General features: G+C 38.0%; 2 protein-coding genes across 2 annotated transcripts in view; one reads left to right on the top strand and one right to left on the bottom strand.

Moving 5' to 3' along the window:
- The window catches only part of IMPG1 (interphotoreceptor matrix proteoglycan 1), a 96,326-nt gene extending 92,651 nt beyond the window's left edge, over positions 1–3,675 (top strand). The window contains exons 17-18 of the mRNA XM_028494727.2: positions 1,560–1,632; positions 3,358–3,675. Of these exons, the coding sequence (XP_028350528.1) occupies positions 1,560–1,632; positions 3,358–3,435 (151 nt within the window). The 3' untranslated portion in view covers positions 3,436–3,675. The remainder of the gene's footprint in view (positions 1–1,559; positions 1,633–3,357) is intronic.
- Positions 3,676–8,671: 4,996 nt separating this feature from the next.
- Positions 8,672–18,355, bottom strand: part of MYO6 (myosin VI) — a 154,935-nt gene continuing 145,251 nt past the window's right edge. The window contains exons 31-33 of the mRNA XM_028494713.2: positions 17,302–17,328; positions 10,617–10,835; positions 8,672–10,087 (exon numbers count right to left, since the gene is read on the bottom strand). Of these exons, the coding sequence (XP_028350514.1) occupies positions 9,888–10,087; positions 10,617–10,835; positions 17,302–17,328 (446 nt within the window). The 3' untranslated portion in view covers positions 8,672–9,887. The remainder of the gene's footprint in view (positions 10,088–10,616; positions 10,836–17,301; positions 17,329–18,355) is intronic.

Here is an 18,355-nt window from a genome sequence, read left to right as displayed (position 1 = left end):
CATTTATAAGGAGGTTTTAATAATATGGAAGTACTTGTTTTAACTACAGCAAGATCACAAGTTTGCTCACATGCTGCACCTCAGATGGGGCAGGGTAGGGGGAGGTCCATTTTTTTTGCCTCTAGAATCTATTCCTATTTCCCTTTTTGAGCCCTTTCTCCACAGGATAGTGGGGGAGGGGGAAATAAGAGAGGGAGAGGTTGGAGTTTAATATAATCCAATCCAGTTTTTAAGAACTCCATCTGAGTAATAGTTCAAGCAATCACTTTAGGCAACTCAGTTCCCTTGGGATATTTAGGCTCAAAGGTCCTCTCCCATTCCCCTCTCTTCTCCAAGGTGGTATCTGGATGTATGGCAGAGCGGGGTTGGCTCTCTTTGTCTTACAAGATCCTTTGAAAAGTTTCCATTTCCATTGTCCCCTCACCTGTGATCTCTTAGTCCTGACTCCAGGTTTTTAGTTGTTGTTTTTTCCTGCATCGGGTCTTCGTTGCTGTGCGTGGGCTTTTCTCCAGTTGCGGCGAGCAGGGGCTACTCTCCTTTGCGGTGCACGGGCTTCTCATTGAGGTGGCTTCTCTTGTTGCGGAGCACGGGCTCTAGGCACGCGGGCTTCAGTAGTTGTGGCTCGAGGGCTCAATAGTTGTGGCGCACGGGCTTAGTTGCTTCTCGGCATGTGGGATCTTCCCGGACCAGGAATTGAACCGTGTTTCCTGCATTGGCAGGTGGATTTTTAACCACTGCGCCACCAGGGAAGTCCCGGCCCCTGGTATTCTTGGAGCCTCCAATTTGCCCAACAGGGGCAAGTAGGAACCCAAAATGCTACCTTAGCTGGTGGTAGGAGGAACAAGGAACTTGTTACTCAACCTCTTTAAACCACATGTGTCTCCTAACTCTTCTGCCTTCTTCCTATCAAGCACTAGGACCGGACAGGGTTTCCCTCCTTCCTACAATGACACCCTCCTTCCCCCTTTCCTTGGTATTATAATGGACAGAATGTTGAGAGAAAGAAAAGAGTTTACTGATAAGGGAACATATATCATAAAATATCTCACAAATATTACACCCACTTTATAATGTAAAGAGTGAAAAAGCAAGGTGCAAAATGTTTATACAGTATCGTCAGAAATTATGTGTACATAGGAAAGTCTGGAATTATATACATCAAATTTTAAAATAAACTTTTTTTAAAGTTTTTTTTTAACTGTATGAACAAAATATTATTACAGGGTTGTCTTTCAGCAACCATAACTCAGAATTTGACTTTAAAAATAACTCCACTTCTTGCAAGATAAAGTTATCACTCATCTTTCCCGTGAGCTTTGTTCAGTCCTTCTGAGACCACTGCCTATGAAACAGTAAAGCCAACTGGAAGGCAAAACTCGGGGCAGAGGGGGCTGGTGCACAAAGCATATCTCCTCCAACTCTAATGGAAGGCACCTGCAAAAATATGCTGTTTTCATTTGTCATAATAATTTTAGAACGAAAATAGTAGAAAGCCATAGTTGCTCTTAATGTTGATAAGCCCAGGAAACAGGATATCTTGTTTTTGCTTTCTTTTGCAGGTCACCAGATCAATCTAAAAACCAAGTGTATGAAACTAGTGGTAAAAAGTTCCAAAATCAGCAAAATAACAAGGTAAAATCCCATTTTTATATGTTGGTTTTAATTACTGAATATAAATTTTAGAGGAAATTAAAAACATTTCTGGGCCTGACTCTTAAATAGAGATAAGAAAAAGCAGTTTTCCTTTATTTGCCAAGCTTTTTTATTTAGTATTTTAAGAGGGAAAAAGGCATTTCCTGGTACAAAAAGTATAGCGACAGGGGCTGGCATTAACTGAAATGTGTAGACAAGACAATAAAATAACAGAAAAAATCCAAGTATTTTAGAATATTCCTAACCTTTTCTTTAAAAATATACATGCAACTTATCAAACGCATTTCAACAACACTGAATTTCTCATAATGATTTATATTCCTGGAACTGAGTAATTATATATAGAGACATATATATATATAATATATATGTATATGTAATTATCTATATACATGTATATATATAATCTATATACATATATTGTATATTATGTAAGTATATATGTATATATTCTTATAAAGTGTTTTTATTTCAAATAATCAGCTAAAGGAAAAATATGAAGAAACATGATTTGTGAACAATGAATAACCTCAAAAATTCCTACAAGTTCATCCTCAGATAAGTGTTCCTTCCAGTGTCCTAGATGTCTCTTTCAAGATACTCATCCATTCAATCAACTTTTTTGACTAAATTTTATTTTACAAAGGGAACTAACTTATCTAATAAGCAGGTTAAATATAGCCTACGTAGAGCTTTTTAAATAACTTTTGGAAAAATACCTTCGATAATTTTTAGCCTAAAATTACCTAGTTTCAAAAATTATAACTAGTCTTTGATGGTCAAAAAGAGTGATAATCAGCCAGTGTCCACTCTACCTGAGGTCTCTCTCTATATATGTAGCACTCGATGGAAACAAACACGGCAAAGTTTGCAATTGAAACTCGTCATTACGGTCAACATACACTCCAGAAGGATACTGAGGCCATTACACCGAACGCTAATCGTAAATTCACTTGTGTCCAAGTGCACACAAGGAATAACGTGTGCCATTTTGACTTCCTGAAACAAAGAAAATTGAGAAGACAGAAAAGGTTCAGACTTGGGCCATAAAATGACAATAGGACACAGGATCTGATATTAATAAAATGCCCAGGATGAAGTATACACCAACTGAATCTGGAAGTACCAGGTAGAATTAGGAAGCACATTTCAAATGAGGAAGCAGCTTAGAGTAATGATGTCTGCTATGGTTGGAAGGGAACACGTTGACTTTGATTCACAAATTATTTGCCATCCCTGCTTCAAGAGATTGATTCAGTCTGAGAAGATTTAAGAAGAATAGTAGAAAAAAAAAAAAAAGAATAGTAGGATTAAGAATTCTTAGTAGGGGCTTCCCTGGTGGCGCAGTGGTTGCGCGTCCGCCTGCCGATGCAGGGGAACCGGGTTCGTGCCCCGGTCTGGGAGGATCCCACATGCCGCGGAGCGGCTGGGCCCGTGAGCCATGGCCGCTGAGCCTGCGCGTCCGGAGCCTGTGCTCCGCAACGGGAGAGGCCGCAGCAGAGGAAGGCCCGCATACCACAAAAAAAAAAAAAAAAAAGAATTCTTAGTAGGTTGTAAAGTTAGGAATCTTTCCCACCTTTCAAAGAATATGTCCTAAACGGCAAGCACATTATCTCATCTACCAGCAGAGGTTAATATTGGAATGAACCATCGGTTTGACCTTGGGTGACATTTTTTAATCTCTTAAAACTATTTCTCTCCCAGGTAACCAGGAAAAGAAATTCTGAATTACTGACGGTAGGATATGAAGAATTTAACCATCAAGATTGGGAAGGAAATTAAAAACTGAAAATGTACAAATTATCATTTAATCTCTCGCAAGAGAGATGGCTTGCCTTCTCAAGGAGAATTATAGCCACTCTGTCAAAATTCTGAAAACACAGGCAGGCCTATCCACTGGTCATTGATATCCAGGCATGTAGTCAACACTGAGAACCAGGACACATCACATTTCAAATAGAGAAGAGTCATGTACTTGAAGACCAATAAATTCTGGAAAAAAAAAGCGGCCTATTATCAAAACCAAAAACACCACCAGTAAAATGTATTTTGGTTATTCCTCAGTGATAATCGAGGTGATAGCAAACTAGCTTTGTGTCCAGCTGCCCTTAAAATATTGTTCACAGGTCATTTATGACAAATGCACCTTATTATTATTTGGGGGCAGGAGGGTGGGATATACTGGGAAATAAAGCTCTCCATGGTAGAATGTACATAAAAGATGATTACCTATGCAAGGAGGTGCAGGATGAATGCATATAGTATGTAAATTGTGGTGAGTTTATAGATAAATGCTCCACACTTCAGTGTCTGTAACTCTCGTGCCCCTTCAGTTCTTAGGCCCGCTCGTTTTACACGAAATTCCTGCTTACATGGTGGATAATTTTGTTGCCAATAATTTCTAAGTTGTTCCTTTCAAGAAAAGAACTGGGATATACAAACCACGGAAAATCTTACTCTTCTTTTTACTGCATAAAGCTATTTTAAAGAAAGACACTATATATTGGGGGGGAAAAGTGAGGTTGTACTTTGTGACATAACCAATTCCTGTTTCCTACCACGGATGAACTATGTCTTCTTCCAATCTGATAGCTTCATCGAATACTCCTTGACACTCACCGTGGTGTGTACGTAGGTAGACTGGCATCAAGGTATTCCAGTTCAGCCAGTTTTTAATGTGCTATTTAATGAGAAACAAATTCCTCCATATCTCTTTCAAATGCTCCACTATCAAATATACCTTAATTTCAATATGATAAGCACTATAGCTATAGATTTATACTGTGCGTGTGTTTAGTAGATATCCCCTGCGTTTGCTTTATAGATTATGATGATTTGAAATGAAAAAATAGGGCTTCCCTGGTGGCGCAGTGGTTGAGAGTCCACCTGCCAATGCAGGGGACACGGGATCAAGCCCTGGTCCGGGAAGATCCCACATGCCGCGGAGCAACTGGGCCCGTGCGCCACAGCTGCTGAGCCTGCGCTCTAGAGCCCGCGAGCCGCAACTGCTGAGCCCGCGTGCCACGGCTGCTGAGGCCCGTGCGCCTAGAGCCCGTGCTCCTCAGCGGGAGAGGCCACTGCAATGAGAGGCCCGCGCGCCACAATAAGAGTGCCACCTGCTCACCGCAACTAGACAAAAGCCCGTGCACAGCAACTAAGACCCAACGCAGCCAAAAATAAATAAATAAATAAGTAGATAGATAAATAAATTTAAAAAAAAAAAGAAAAAATAACTTACGTTGGCCTCCCAAATGCATAGCTTTCATCCTTATTCCCAGCCCAACTGTCCCCAGAGTGAGGAGCTATGATATGGGACAAGGACTTTGTGTATGGTGATAAAGTGCCGCAAAGTATGGTGGCAAGAGGTGTCCCTGCTCGCTTCCGTATCCTTGGGACTCCCCAGAGGAAAACACTCTTGTTAGAGGCATGACAGGCCAGCCAGAAGCATATGAGAAAAATTCCATTGAGAGAAAATGAAAATCTAATGTTATCACCTCCCCAGAGTGTGCCCTCTGTCACCTACATTTCAGTTGTGCTCTAACTGCTGCAGAGAATGTGGCTTTTGATGAGGAAAGAGGAGGAGGCAAACACTTCATGTTCTGTGGGGAAGGTCCCCTTTGGAAGCAAGTGTGTCTCACTCTCTGGATCACCCACTTTTTGGATTGGTCTTTTCCAACCAACCAGAGAAGAGCTGTTGAGGTTAAGATGGCCCGCATCTGCCTGCACCCAGAAGACCCATCTGGATCATGGTAGGTTCCACACGAAGTAGCCTATATACACCGGCTGTGTTTGAAGTCCTAGGGACAAGGACTCTTCTTTCGGTCCCCGGTTTTTACATCCTATGTCACCTCACAAACAAACTGGTTAGGGCCTGAGGAAAGGCAGCCACGATTTGGATTTTCTCTCATCTAGACAAAGTGGCTCCTGCTTTTTCCCTGGAAGGAAAACCTGTAGGAGTTTGGGGTCAAAGCTCAAGGATGCTTCAATCACCCAGGTTCCTTGCCTGTTCCTCTGCCACCTGGCACGGGGTTTCCAGGTCTGGTGACTGGACTTCAGGATTCCAGCTTCTCCAATTTATTCCATTGGAAACAGGAGACAACAAGTGTAACATTTACAACTTTTTTGTTTATAATACCCTGTAACTGTATTAAAAGCACAAGCAGCAAGTTCTACATAGAAGCATTTATTATTTGTATTTCCAGTACATCAGTATTTTAGGAAAGTATCAGATACACATTTTTAGGGAATGAGGAAAAATTAAGTAACAGATGCAATTCGATGAATTTTCAAAAGTGAAAAGAAAATGGCCAATTAATAAACCTATCTGGGGTTTGAAGGTAAGAGTCTGCACAGGTACAAATTAGGATTAAAGATTTTCTTTTCGGTGTGCATTTTTTCCTGATTATCTCTTGAAAAACTTTTTGAAAAGTATATGACAACTAAACTTACTTCACATATTAGGTTAGTCATGGGGAAGGAAGAATACATTGATTTGACCTGAACTTCACTGTACTCAAAGGTCTGGTCCCGGCACGGGTAGGCTCGACCTCATAAAGTATCACCACTTCATCCCTCCACAGGGCCTATGCACAGAATGTCTACTGGCCTTCTCCAGTGTGGCAGTGTCATTTCTGTATGCTAAGAATTTATACACTGGGCCTATCTTGGTCCAAGTTTAATAGGTCCATGGGTTTTGCTCTTATGTTACATACAATTCATTCTACAACTTAGCAAAGATCTAGGAGTGCTTGGTCACCTAAAACGCCGCACTGTTTTCAGGCTGGGGTGTAGCGTCTTCAGGGGTGCACCCCTTTTCTTTCTCTTCCATCCACTCTTCTCTTTCCTTATTGTTACAACCTTCCCCCTTACCTGTCCTTATTCTAATTTTTAGATATCCTCTGTCCTCCCCTCCCTTATTAGTTTATATTCTGGAAGAAACAAAAATGCTCAATAATTGTTACTGCTGGTAATGCTAAATAGACAAAGGCCATCACATCTTCTGAAGATGGAGAGTGACAGGCGAGCAAGCCTTCATAAACCCCCAGGGGCTACTCAAAGAAGTCTGCTTGTTTTGACGCTCTGGGCTCCATATGAGTGGAGCAAAGGCATTTCTATCTCTTTCATGGTCTAGAATTAAACTACTTGAGCTCTCTGGATCTCTGTTTACCTCTTCTGTAAAAGGAGTTAGGTCTACCACTAACACTGTAGTAATTCACTGATTCATTCAATAATATTTATTCTACTGATTCAGGTACTCTTAAGGTAGTTTAGGTGAAGAAACCAAAGATCTACCTGTTTGGATCCCCTGAGAACCACTGTAATAACCTGTGAATGAAAATATCTTTTTAAAAATCCAATTAATAAAACTACAAAATCTTCATTATTCCTTGTGCCTGTTTCTACTCTCTAAGTTTCCACAAATACCACCTGCGTTCCACTTAAGATGATCTTTTCTTTTGTGATCTGATATGATCTTTTGTTTTGTTGTTTGCAAAACAAAAGGGTTCACTATGTTACTGGAGAGAATGACCTATAAAAAGTCACTATAGGAAGCAGAATGTGAGTTACAATAGAATGTCTTTTGGGTGGGCTTGTGCTCCTAAGTGCACTATTTTACTTCTTCCTCATATAATCCTTTGAGAAGGTGCCATCTACTCAACCTTACAACTAAGAAAACTCACTGTTCTCTTAATATATGTATGTATTAGAGAAATTTTCTCTCAGTGCCTACCCATAGCTCACAATATGTACCTCAAATGTGTTAATGAGATTAGGAATTACACCATAATGGAATGTGAAAACATCTTGCTTTCTCAGTTTTAATATTTTACGTACATCTACCTTTGCAAAGCATATACACTAAGGAAGGAACTGGTATTGAGACAGGCATTGAGAAGAATTAGTTCTTAATGTACAGTATGCTCATTTTAACTTCTAATTTTACATCTCAATTAAAATGACTGATTAAAATATAAATTGACATTTGATTCACACCGTTTTCACCTAGTGTTTCTGGGTTTGATTGTGAACACTGTAAAGAAGCTGCATCTACACTCTTCACAACACTCTCTCTGCTACTTCCCTTAAAGGATGATGGAGGTCCTAAGCTTCTCCAGCAAAGGGGCTTCTGTGCGTGCAGAGCTGTTGTATGTAGGTGACTGTAAGTCTATCTGAATTAGGGCAAGGCTCCTGGAGCCACAATTAACTCGGGAGACATGTTCTAGGACAGCTGTGTGACATAATTAGCAACAAAATGGCTTAAGACTGACTATAATTTTATCAGCTATTAAAGTAAAAAAAATTAAAGACCTGTAACAATGCCTTGCTGCAATATATTTCTCACAAATTCTTCAAAACTTTAAGTTCTCTCATTATGATAATCTAACCTGTGTGATTAGTTTTCCATCAAGTGCCTGCATGTATCCAGGACACACGTAAAACTGTTTCTGGAAACAGCGCTAAGGGCACGAGTCATTAAAAATCTATTTGGTTACTAAATTTTCTTCCAGGACTCTACCTGTTGCCAGTTGAGAAAAAAGCTTATCGTTCACTATCCTGTACAAATAAAAACACCAGTTAAAGGCGAGTCAGAAGAAGGGGGGAGAACAGGACATTTATTTTCGGTAACCAGACCTTCTGTCACCAAATCACAGGGACCAAATGACCCAAGGGCGGGTGAGTCTATGCAGTAATACAGCCTTAAAAAGCTAATCACGTTCACATTCTCAACAGTACAGACAGGGACCAGTTACTTTCTTTAACAGAAGACGATCGTTTGCACAGTATCATAATAAATAAATAGGTCTTTACTAAAACGTATAATGAGAGAAGCAATTCTGAAAACAGTGTCCAGCTCAGAAGCACTAATCCAATCAGCTGGGAAATACATTCCTAACTGAGGTACTCTTTCCAGGAAAAAAAAAAAAAAAAAAAAAAAAAAAAATCACTGGAAATTCATTTCAAAGGTTAGGGTCTTCAAACATCAGGGGAAAAAAAGTACAGAGAGTAATTTTATTTTCTAATTTTATTCTAAAATACAAACAAGACTCCTTAGGATTATGTCAACATAACTCCTTGATGTATGTTTGTTTCCAAATTCCTAATATGAAAGTCATAAATATTAGGCTTGAAACTGCTGACATTTGATCAAAACTAAACAGCACACAAAACTTTTTTTTAAATTATCAGTTACATGAAACAAGCAATTCCTCAGTGCAGGGTTTTTGAATCACAAGGCTTATAAAAGAGCTCTACAATTACCAAAATCTCGAAGGCCAAAAAAGACAATAGGAATTTTTTTAAAAAACAAAGGCGTTTTGAAACAGAACACTAGTTTAAATCACGTGAAACAACTTGGACAAGATTCTGACACAAAATCACAACTGAGATGAAATTGAAAGAATATTGGAATTCAGTCCAGTTAAGCCAAACTGCCACCTAAAACCTATTTCCTTTTCTAAATGAAACAAAGTTATCTCAAAACTTTCAAGCATTTAAATGATCTGAATTTCCTTTACTTGTCCATGGAATATAAGAACATATTCTTATAGCAACACAATGTGATAGAAAAGCAAAACAAATCTGTACAGGATACTATGTACCTTCTTTATCACAGATTGCATCGAATACATCAAGGCTCTCTCCAGAATTCTAGAACTTCAGGTAAATTGCTTTACTCAAACTAAGACACTGCAAAAGAGGGGGAAAAAATTAAAATTTCCACCGTTGATGGAAATTTCTGTGAATTTCTGAAAAAGTTAGTATAGAAAGTACACAGCTTTCAGATCAAAATATCAGTGCCTTGATCATTTTAAGTGCCTTAATTTTTGTATGAAAATTGAAGCTGTTTTCTTTATTCCAGTTATACGGTACTGTGCCATCCTTAAAAAGCAAGAATTCTGCATTTTTTAAAAACTTCTTTTCCTAAAGAACAATTAAGATGGATTTAAGGTAGTCTGTTGGCAAAGAAGGAGAAATGTCAAGAGTCTGTCCAAGTGTAACAAGTATTACAATAATGAGAGGTCTAACAGTTACAGCTGGATACAGGAAAATAATTTTTAGGTCCCAAATTCACTACCATAATTAACCTTAAATTAACAAAAAGCCATGATTAATAAAATCTGTTCACTTTGTATAAGTAATTCTAACTTGATCGTGGAATGGTTAAATCTCTGGGACACACTCCCTACCTAGTGCCATGGCAAGGGCTCCCAGCTGCAAGGCTAGTGCAATTTCTACTTTAACAGATTCTGCAGCATGGCCGTGGCATAGGTGGGCCTGGCCTGTCTGCTCTCAATTGCTTTCTGAAGATACTGGATGCCTCCACAGCGTTCCCAAATTTCTTCGAACTGCCTTGGCAAAATCTCAGCACCGCGCTTTCGAGTCAGGCCTGTCTCTTCAAGATTCAGCTCACACATCTCCATGTCATCCTTACCTGCACAGATGAGACGTCAGAGAATTACTATACCTCCTTTCAGAACCATTTATTGTAAACTTTATTCCTGAAATGTCTACCAATTCTCATAGATTTGAGGACTTTTAAAACCATTTCCTTCCTCTAAGATTGAAATCTGCTTCATAAATTCACCAGAAACAAATGTGTCCTCCACCAAGTTCCAATTCAAAATGTACTAACGATGCAGTTGATCAAACAAGTTACCAGGGTTAATAAAAACGCTACATTTCCTTAAATAACCATTACAAAGCAAATGATATAATCAGACACCAATGAAAAGGTTCCTAGGACATAGACAAGTTTCTATGTGCTCTACAAGGACATAATTAATCCAAGCAATTCCATATTGTCAAGAAGTTATCCTCAACTGATGTGGCTTAACTGCAAAGCTCCACGCCTCAACCCTGAAATTTGATGAATTATTACACTGTACATCACACCATTTCATTCAGAGGGCACACAATCCTTTTCTGCTTTATAAATTATTTTCCATGTGAATCGTACACACCAGCCACCAGGAGGATGGGTGGCTTGTCAGGATGAAGCTCCATCTGCCGGGCAATCCACGGCCCATCAAAGTGGGCGTACCACCAGCCTTTCTTCTTCGTCTGCGGGTCTTTGTACTGGTCCGCAGGGCGGATGAACGGGATGCGGAAGAAGCGCTGCTGTCGGTTCATCTCGATCCCCTGCTGCCTGGCCGGGAGCTGAGCTGCCGGGTTCTGCTGAGCTGTCACAGAGAACAAGCAGAGTCACGCCAGCAGCCCAAGGGATAAGGAGAGCAGCCTTTAATGCTAAAGTGCACCACGAATTTTTACAAAAGCAAAAAGAGGGGCTCCTCCTAACAGTGAATTTAAAACAAAATGTAAATTGGAACTGCCTACAGATGAATACAATTCAAAGGGTGATTTCTTAGAAGTTTCTTCCCCTGAAGATGTTCCTGGGCATTGTAACACACACACACACACACACACACACACACACACACACACAGAGCCACAGCAGCAATAACAACCAGCCCCTAGCAAATTCCCAGATTCCCACAAATGACTGCATCTGCACACAAAACGAACTCGCTCAGCAGGAAAGCAAACTAGTATTATTTACTAGATTTATATTTTTTCCTCCAAAGAGTTCAACACACACACACACACACACACACACACACACACCATGAGCCACAGCAGCAATAACAACCAGCCCCTAGCAAATTCCCAGATTCCCACAAATGACTGCATCTGCACACAAAACGAACTCGCTCAGCAGGAAAGCAAACTAGTATTATTTACTAGATTTATATTTTTTCCTCCAAAGAGTTCAAATGAAGGCTGCAGAATAACTTTTGCAGGACTATTTATGATGAAACAAATAAACAGGAATTTCACAAATCTGAGGGATTCTAGATATTTGTCGATTTAATCACAGTTTCTCAAAAGAGCGAAAGACATAAAAGTTTTCTCCTTTGCCAACTGATTCTGGGATTTTAAATGGCCAAGATAACACAGATATTTTACTAGTAAGATTTAGACAACTTCGTGACAACAACAACAAAACTGTAACAGTAAGCATGAACTTTCACTCAGAGAGATTTACTTACTCTGAAACCAGACTTCTCTTGGCATAAAATCCACTGCAATAAGTGGAACGTGTATAATATTTGGTTTCCTTTGCCAATAGAAAAGAGAAATCCTTGCTTTTCTGCCAACACTGGGCATTGAGCTCATATCATCTCTTTTCCCTTGCTCAATTTCCATTACTAAACGGTTGAGTTTTGGTTTTATTTTTCTGAAAATATACAGTTCTCTGAGGCAATGACTTTATAGCTTCAGGAGCATAATTCCGGTAAATCTGTTTAATATGCTCTATACTCACAACTTTAAAGGTAGACCAATCATTTACTGCAGCTCAATTAAGAATCTCACTGAAAAGCTAAGTATGTCAATGAAAAATTATATAATATGTACAAGTCAAGGACAGTCACATGGCTCTTGTAAGACTTTCCAAGTCCTGAAAGGATGAAATTACTCTTATTCTACTTTTTGCACCAATAGCAAAAAGCTTTATAGCAGCTCAATTTATTTTCGTGCAAACAAGAGAAAGCAAAAAGCAGTTAGCAAAGCTGTATATGCCTATGAAAGAAAGAGACCCAGTTTTGTTAGTGACTTTAAAAAGCTGTATCACCTTTAGCATGTTACCAGAGATGAGCTTATTTATGCTCTCGTTCCTGTTCCCTCAAAACAACTTACAGTTCAGTGTTTCCATTTCGAGTTTTAAAAACTACCTACTTTGCAGAAAATACACTAACTAACTCAAAACTAAGACATTTTATAAAAGGATTAAAAAAAAAAACAACCCTTCCCTCCATCTCAAGCAGTGAATTAGAACTCAGTGTCCTGGTGACAGAAACTTACTATGATACCGATGGCCACCCATTAGTATAACCTACTTTTTTTCTTTCAAAATAACAATCCCCTGTAACTTAATATATTGGGTAAAATTTAGAAACCCAATGGAAAGTCTTGGATGGCTTTTTCTACTAATGTGAGAAATGAAATTGTATTTGGGAAGCCTGGAAATGAATATTCATCTGGAAAAGGACAAAGATACAGACGTCAAAAGCTTGAAACTGATCTTCTAAACAACTATTTCTTTCACATCCAATTGTTATCTTCAAAAGTGTGAATAAGTTTCAAATTTGTAAGTCTGTAAATTACTGGAAGCACTACAAAACATCATGTCCAACCAGTTGGCAAATAAATATGGCATTATATTCAAATCCTTACTGCTCAACTGATTCTAGAAGAAATTTACACTAAGATGACTCAGAGCTTTTAGATGATCAAAAAATGTGCATCAGAGGAAGCTGTAAAAGTAACAGAATAATCTCCTCTTCCTATTAAGAGGTATTCTATTAAGCTTGTGTACATTATCATACGAAACTCAAATCTCTTCGGACAGAAATGCTTACGCCATCACAGTATTTGAAACCAGCACCTAAAGTTAGTCTTTACTCTAAAAGATCAGCTGCTTATTAAGATAGAGTTTTGCTACAATAAGAACTGGGTATACTCAGTTTAAAATGCTAGTTTTTTTTAAAAAGGAAGTAATTTGATGAAATAACAGATTAATTAAATTTTGTTCTGCATGTGTATTTTGCAGTGATCCAAATGAAAGTACCATCTCAAATGAGGTATCTTAGTACAGATAAACCAACATTAATGTACTACAATTCACCTTAAAATTGTAGCAAAACAACGTTTAGAAGAAGTTAGTACTTTATAAAGTATTTTTAACCCATCTTCCAGTTAGCTCATGAGTTATACCACCCATTGACTTACGTGAATTGTTCAAAAATGGTGCAAAATCTGTGAACAAATATTTTATGTTGAAGAAAGGATAAAAATGCCAAAACCGGTAAATGAGCGTTCTTCTAATTTATAAATGCCTTCCCATCAATGGAGGTGGTGACTAACAAATACCCTATCCATAGCCAAATACTCCCAGAACTACCTACAAGTAGATGCTGCTTTCCAATTTTTTTTTAAAGCTATTTTGATTATGTTTTTAGGACATCCTCCTTGATGGACATACAAAGAGGACCAAAATTTTAATTTTTGAACACAGTAATATCGAAACAAAAATCCAAAACAGTGACTTAATAATCAAGGTGAAAGTACCTTTAAAGCACGGGTAGAATTTTTGTAGGGAAAAAAAAAAAAGAGAATAACTCATAAATTCATTAAAAAAATGCTTTTTCTATAGAGAAGAAGCATTGCCACACTTACATATACTCGGCATGTTTTAGTTTCTTCACATTGTCTTAAATCTTAAACTCACAACATTTTTATTTAGGAACTATGAAATAAAACTACTCTCCAAAGTCATTGTCTTAAGCAAGTAAATGGAAATCCTTACTTAATCTTAATTTTCCACGGCCCCCCCAAAATTCTTTCTGCAAGCCTCTTTCCGGGGTAAATGTGATGCGAGTGTGCTCACCCAGCATAGCACACAAGAAAGGGATCCGAGCCTCCCAACTCCTAACACTTAAGAATTCACCATAATTTGTCAATGTCTTACTCTTAAAGGCAATAATACCAAGTTACATTTTTGTTAATCATAAGTGGTCATCATTTCATTTTCTCAAATTAATGAATTCTAATCCTTCTAAATTTTAAACTACAGAGCAGTTCCTTTTAAAGGTCAAGCAGCTTGCACCATTAGGAAACCACCTAATGTACAGAATTTTCTCAGGTGAGCTGTTAAGCATCTTGGTGCCCTTCACCTTTCCTTTTAACTGTACCCCTGTGTCAGAGTGAATTTTACATGACAGAAAAATAAAGAGAAAAATAAAAAAGTACTTTTCAGGGCAGAAGTTACATTTTATGCTGAAAATGACCTACATTCAAATTCTCTGAAGGCTACATATATGCAGGAGTGTGTTCCTACACAACTCCTAATTTTGTTCATCTACCTGGATGGGACCCTTGAGCAATTTTCTTAATCTACTCTGTTGTTCTTCCAAAAAGGACTTTATGAATGGAAGCAGTATAGGAACCAGTGAGGTAAGCTGCATGTTATTTGATCCTTTTGGGGTAAAGTAGGATGAGGAAGGTACCAAAGTTTGGTTTGCTACAATAGTACATGAAATATTTATATAGTCATTAAAAATGTGTGTACCGGGGACTTCCCTGGTGGTCCAGTGCTTAAGAATCCACCTTCCAATGCAGGGGACACGGGTTCAATCCCTGGTGAAGGAACTAAGATCCCACATGCCACGGGGCAACTAAGCCCAAGCCCGCGTGCTGCAACTACAGAGCCCACATGCTCTGGAGTCCGCACACCACAACTAGAGAGAAGCCCACGCACTGCAACGAAAGATCCCACATGTCGCAACTAAGACCTGACACAGCCAAAAATAAATAAATAAATAAATTTTAAAAAAGAATGCGTGTGCCAAATATTACAACATTTATTTTTTTTTAATTAATTTATTTATTTTTGGCTTCGTTGCTGTGTGCGGGCTTTCCCTAGTAGCAGTGTGCGGGCTTCTCATTGCGGTAGCTTCTCTTGTTGTGGAGCACGGGCTCTAGGTGCGCGGGCTTCAGTAGCTGTGACTCGCGGGCTCTGGAGCGCAGGCTCAGTAGTTGTGGCGCACGGGCTCAGTTGCTCCGCAGCACGTGGGATCTTCCCGGACCAGGGATCGAACCCCTGTCCCCTGCATTGGCAGACTAAACAGGAATTTCACAAATCTGAGGGATTCTAGATATTTGTCGATTTAATCACAGTTTCTCAAAAGAGCGAAAGACATAAAAGTTTTCTCCTTTGCCAACTGATTCTGGGATTTTAAATGGCCAAGATAACACAGATATTTTACTAGTAAGATTTAGACAACTTCGTGACAACAACAACAAAACTGTAACAGTAAGCATGAACTTTCACTCAGAGAGATTTACTTACTCTGAAACCAGACTTCTCTTGGCATAAAATCCACTGCAATAAGTGGAACGTGTATAATATTTGGTTTCCTTTGCCAATAGAAAAGAGAAATCCTTGCTTTTCTGCCAACACTGGGCATTGAGCTCATATCATCTCTTTTCCCTTGCTCAATTTCCATTACTAAACGGTTGAGTTTTGGTTTTATTTTTCTGAAAATATACAGTTCTCTGAGGCAATGACTTTATAGCTTCAGGAGCATAATTCCGGTAAATCTGTTTAATATGCTCTATACTCACAACTTTAAAGGTAGACCAATCATTTACTGCAGCTCAATTAAGAATCTCACTGAAAAGCTAAGTATGTCAATGAAAAATTATATAATATGTACAAGTCAAGGACAGTCACATGGCTCTTGTAAGACTTTCCAAGTCCTGAAAGGATGAAATTACTCTTATTCTACTTTTTGCACCAATAGCAAAAAGCTTTATAGCAGCTCAATTTATTTTCGTGCAAACAAGAGAAAGCAAAAAGCAGTTAGCAAAGCTGTATATGCCTATGAAAGAAAGAGACCCAGTTTTGTTAGTGACTTTAAAAAGCTGTATCACCTTTAGCATGTTACCAGAGATGAGCTTATTTATGCTCTCGTTCCTGTTCCCTCAAAACAACTTACAGTTCAGTGTTTCCATTTCGAGTTTTAAAAACTACCTACTTTGCAGAAAATACACTAACTAACTCAAAGCTAAGACATTTTATAAAAGGATTAAAAAAAAAAAACAACCCTTCCCTCCATCTCAAGCAGTGAATTAGAACTCAGTGTCCTGGTGACAGAAACTTACTATGATACCGATGGCCACCCATTAGTATAACCTACTTTTTTTCTTTCAAAATAACAATCCCCTGTAACTTAATATATTGGGTAAAATTTAGAAACCCAATGGAAAGTCTTGGATGGCTTTTTCTACTAATGTGAGAAATGAAATTGTATTTGGGAAGCCTGGAAATGAATATTCATCTGGAAAAGGACAAAGATACAGACGTCAAAAGCTTGAAACTAATCTTCTAAACTATTTCTTTCACATCCAATTGTTATCTTCAAAAGTGTGAATAAGTTTCAAATTTGTAAGTCTGTAAATTACTGGAAGCACTACAAAACATCATGTCCAACCAGTTGGCAAATAAATATGGCATTATATTCAAATCCTTACTGCTCAACTGATTCTAGAAGAAATTTACACTAAGATGACTCAGAGCTTTTAGATGATCAAAAAATGTGCATCAGAGGAAGCTGTAAAAGTAACAGAATAATCTCCTCTTCCTATTAAGAGGTATTCTATTAAGCTTGTGTACATTATCATACGAAACTCAAATCTCTTCGGACAGAAATGCTTACGCCATCACAGTATTTGAAACCAGCACCTAAAGTTAGTCTTTACTCTAAAAGATCAGCTGCTTATTAAGATAGAGTTTTGCTACAATAAGAACTGGGTATACTCAGTTTAAAATGCTAGTTTTTTTTAAAAAGGAAGTAATTTGATGAAATAACAGATTAATTAAATTTTGTTCTGCATGTGTATTTTGCAGTGATCCAAATGAAAGTACCATCTCAAATGAGGTATCTTAGTACAGATAAACCAACATTAATGTACTACAATTCACCTTAAAATTGTAGCAAAACAACGTTTAGAAGAAGTTAGTACTTTATAAAGTATTTTTAACCCATCTTCCAGTTAGCTCATGAGTTATACCACCCATTGACTTACGTGAATTGTTCAAAAATGGTGCAAAATCTGTGAACAAATATTTTATGTTGAAGAAAGGATAAAAATGCCAAAACCGGTAAATGAGCGTTCTTCTAATTTATAAATGCCTTCCCATCAATGGAGATGGTGACTAACAAATACCCTATCCATAGCCAAATACTCCCAGAACTACCTACAAGTAGATGCTGCTTTCCAATTTTTTTTTAAAGCTATTTTGATTATGTTTTTAGGACATCCTCCTTGATGGACATACAAAGAGGACCAAAATTTTAATTTTTGAACACAGTAATATCGAAACAAAAATCCAAAACAGTGACTTAATAATCAAGGTGAAAGTACCTTTAAAGCACGGGTAGAATTTTTGTAGGGAAAAAAAAAAAAGAGAATAACTCATAAATTCATTAAAAAAATGCTTTTTCTATAGAGAAGAAGCATTGCCACACTTACATATACTCGGCATGTTTTAGTTTCTTCACATTGTCTTAAATCTTAAACTCACAACATTTTTATTTAGGAACTATGAAATAAAACTACTCTCCAAAGTCATTGTCTTAAGCAAGTAAATGGAAATCCTTACTTAATCTTAATTTTCCACGGCCCCCCCAAAATTCTTTCTGCAAGCCTCTTTCCGGGGTAAATGTGATGCGAGTGTGCTCACCCAGCATAGCACACAAGAAAGGGATCCGAGCCTCCCAACTCCTAACACTTAAGAATTCACCATAATTTGTCAATGTCTTACTCTTAAAGGCAATAATACCAAGTTACATTTTTGTTAATCATAAGTGGTCATCATTTCATTTTCTCAAATTAATGAATTCTAATCCTTCTAAATTTTAAACTACAGAGCAGTTCCTTTTAAAGGTCAAGCAGCTTGCACCATTAGGAAACCACCTAATGTACAGAATTTTCTCAGGTGAGCTGTTAAGCATCTTGGTGCCCTTCACCTTTCCTTTTAACTGTACCCCTGTGTCAGAGTGAATTTTACATGACAGAAAAATAAAGAGAAAAATAAAAAAGTACTTTTCAGGGCAGAAGTTACATTTTATGCTGAAAA

The sequence above is a fragment of the Physeter macrocephalus genome, chromosome 10 (genome assembly GCF_002837175.3).
Source record: "Physeter macrocephalus isolate SW-GA chromosome 10, ASM283717v5, whole genome shotgun sequence".
Classification (NCBI taxonomy): domain Eukaryota; kingdom Metazoa; phylum Chordata; class Mammalia; order Artiodactyla; family Physeteridae; genus Physeter; species Physeter macrocephalus.
The sequence above is the reverse complement of the archived record's forward strand: the minus strand, read 5'-3'. Positions and strand labels throughout refer to the sequence as shown.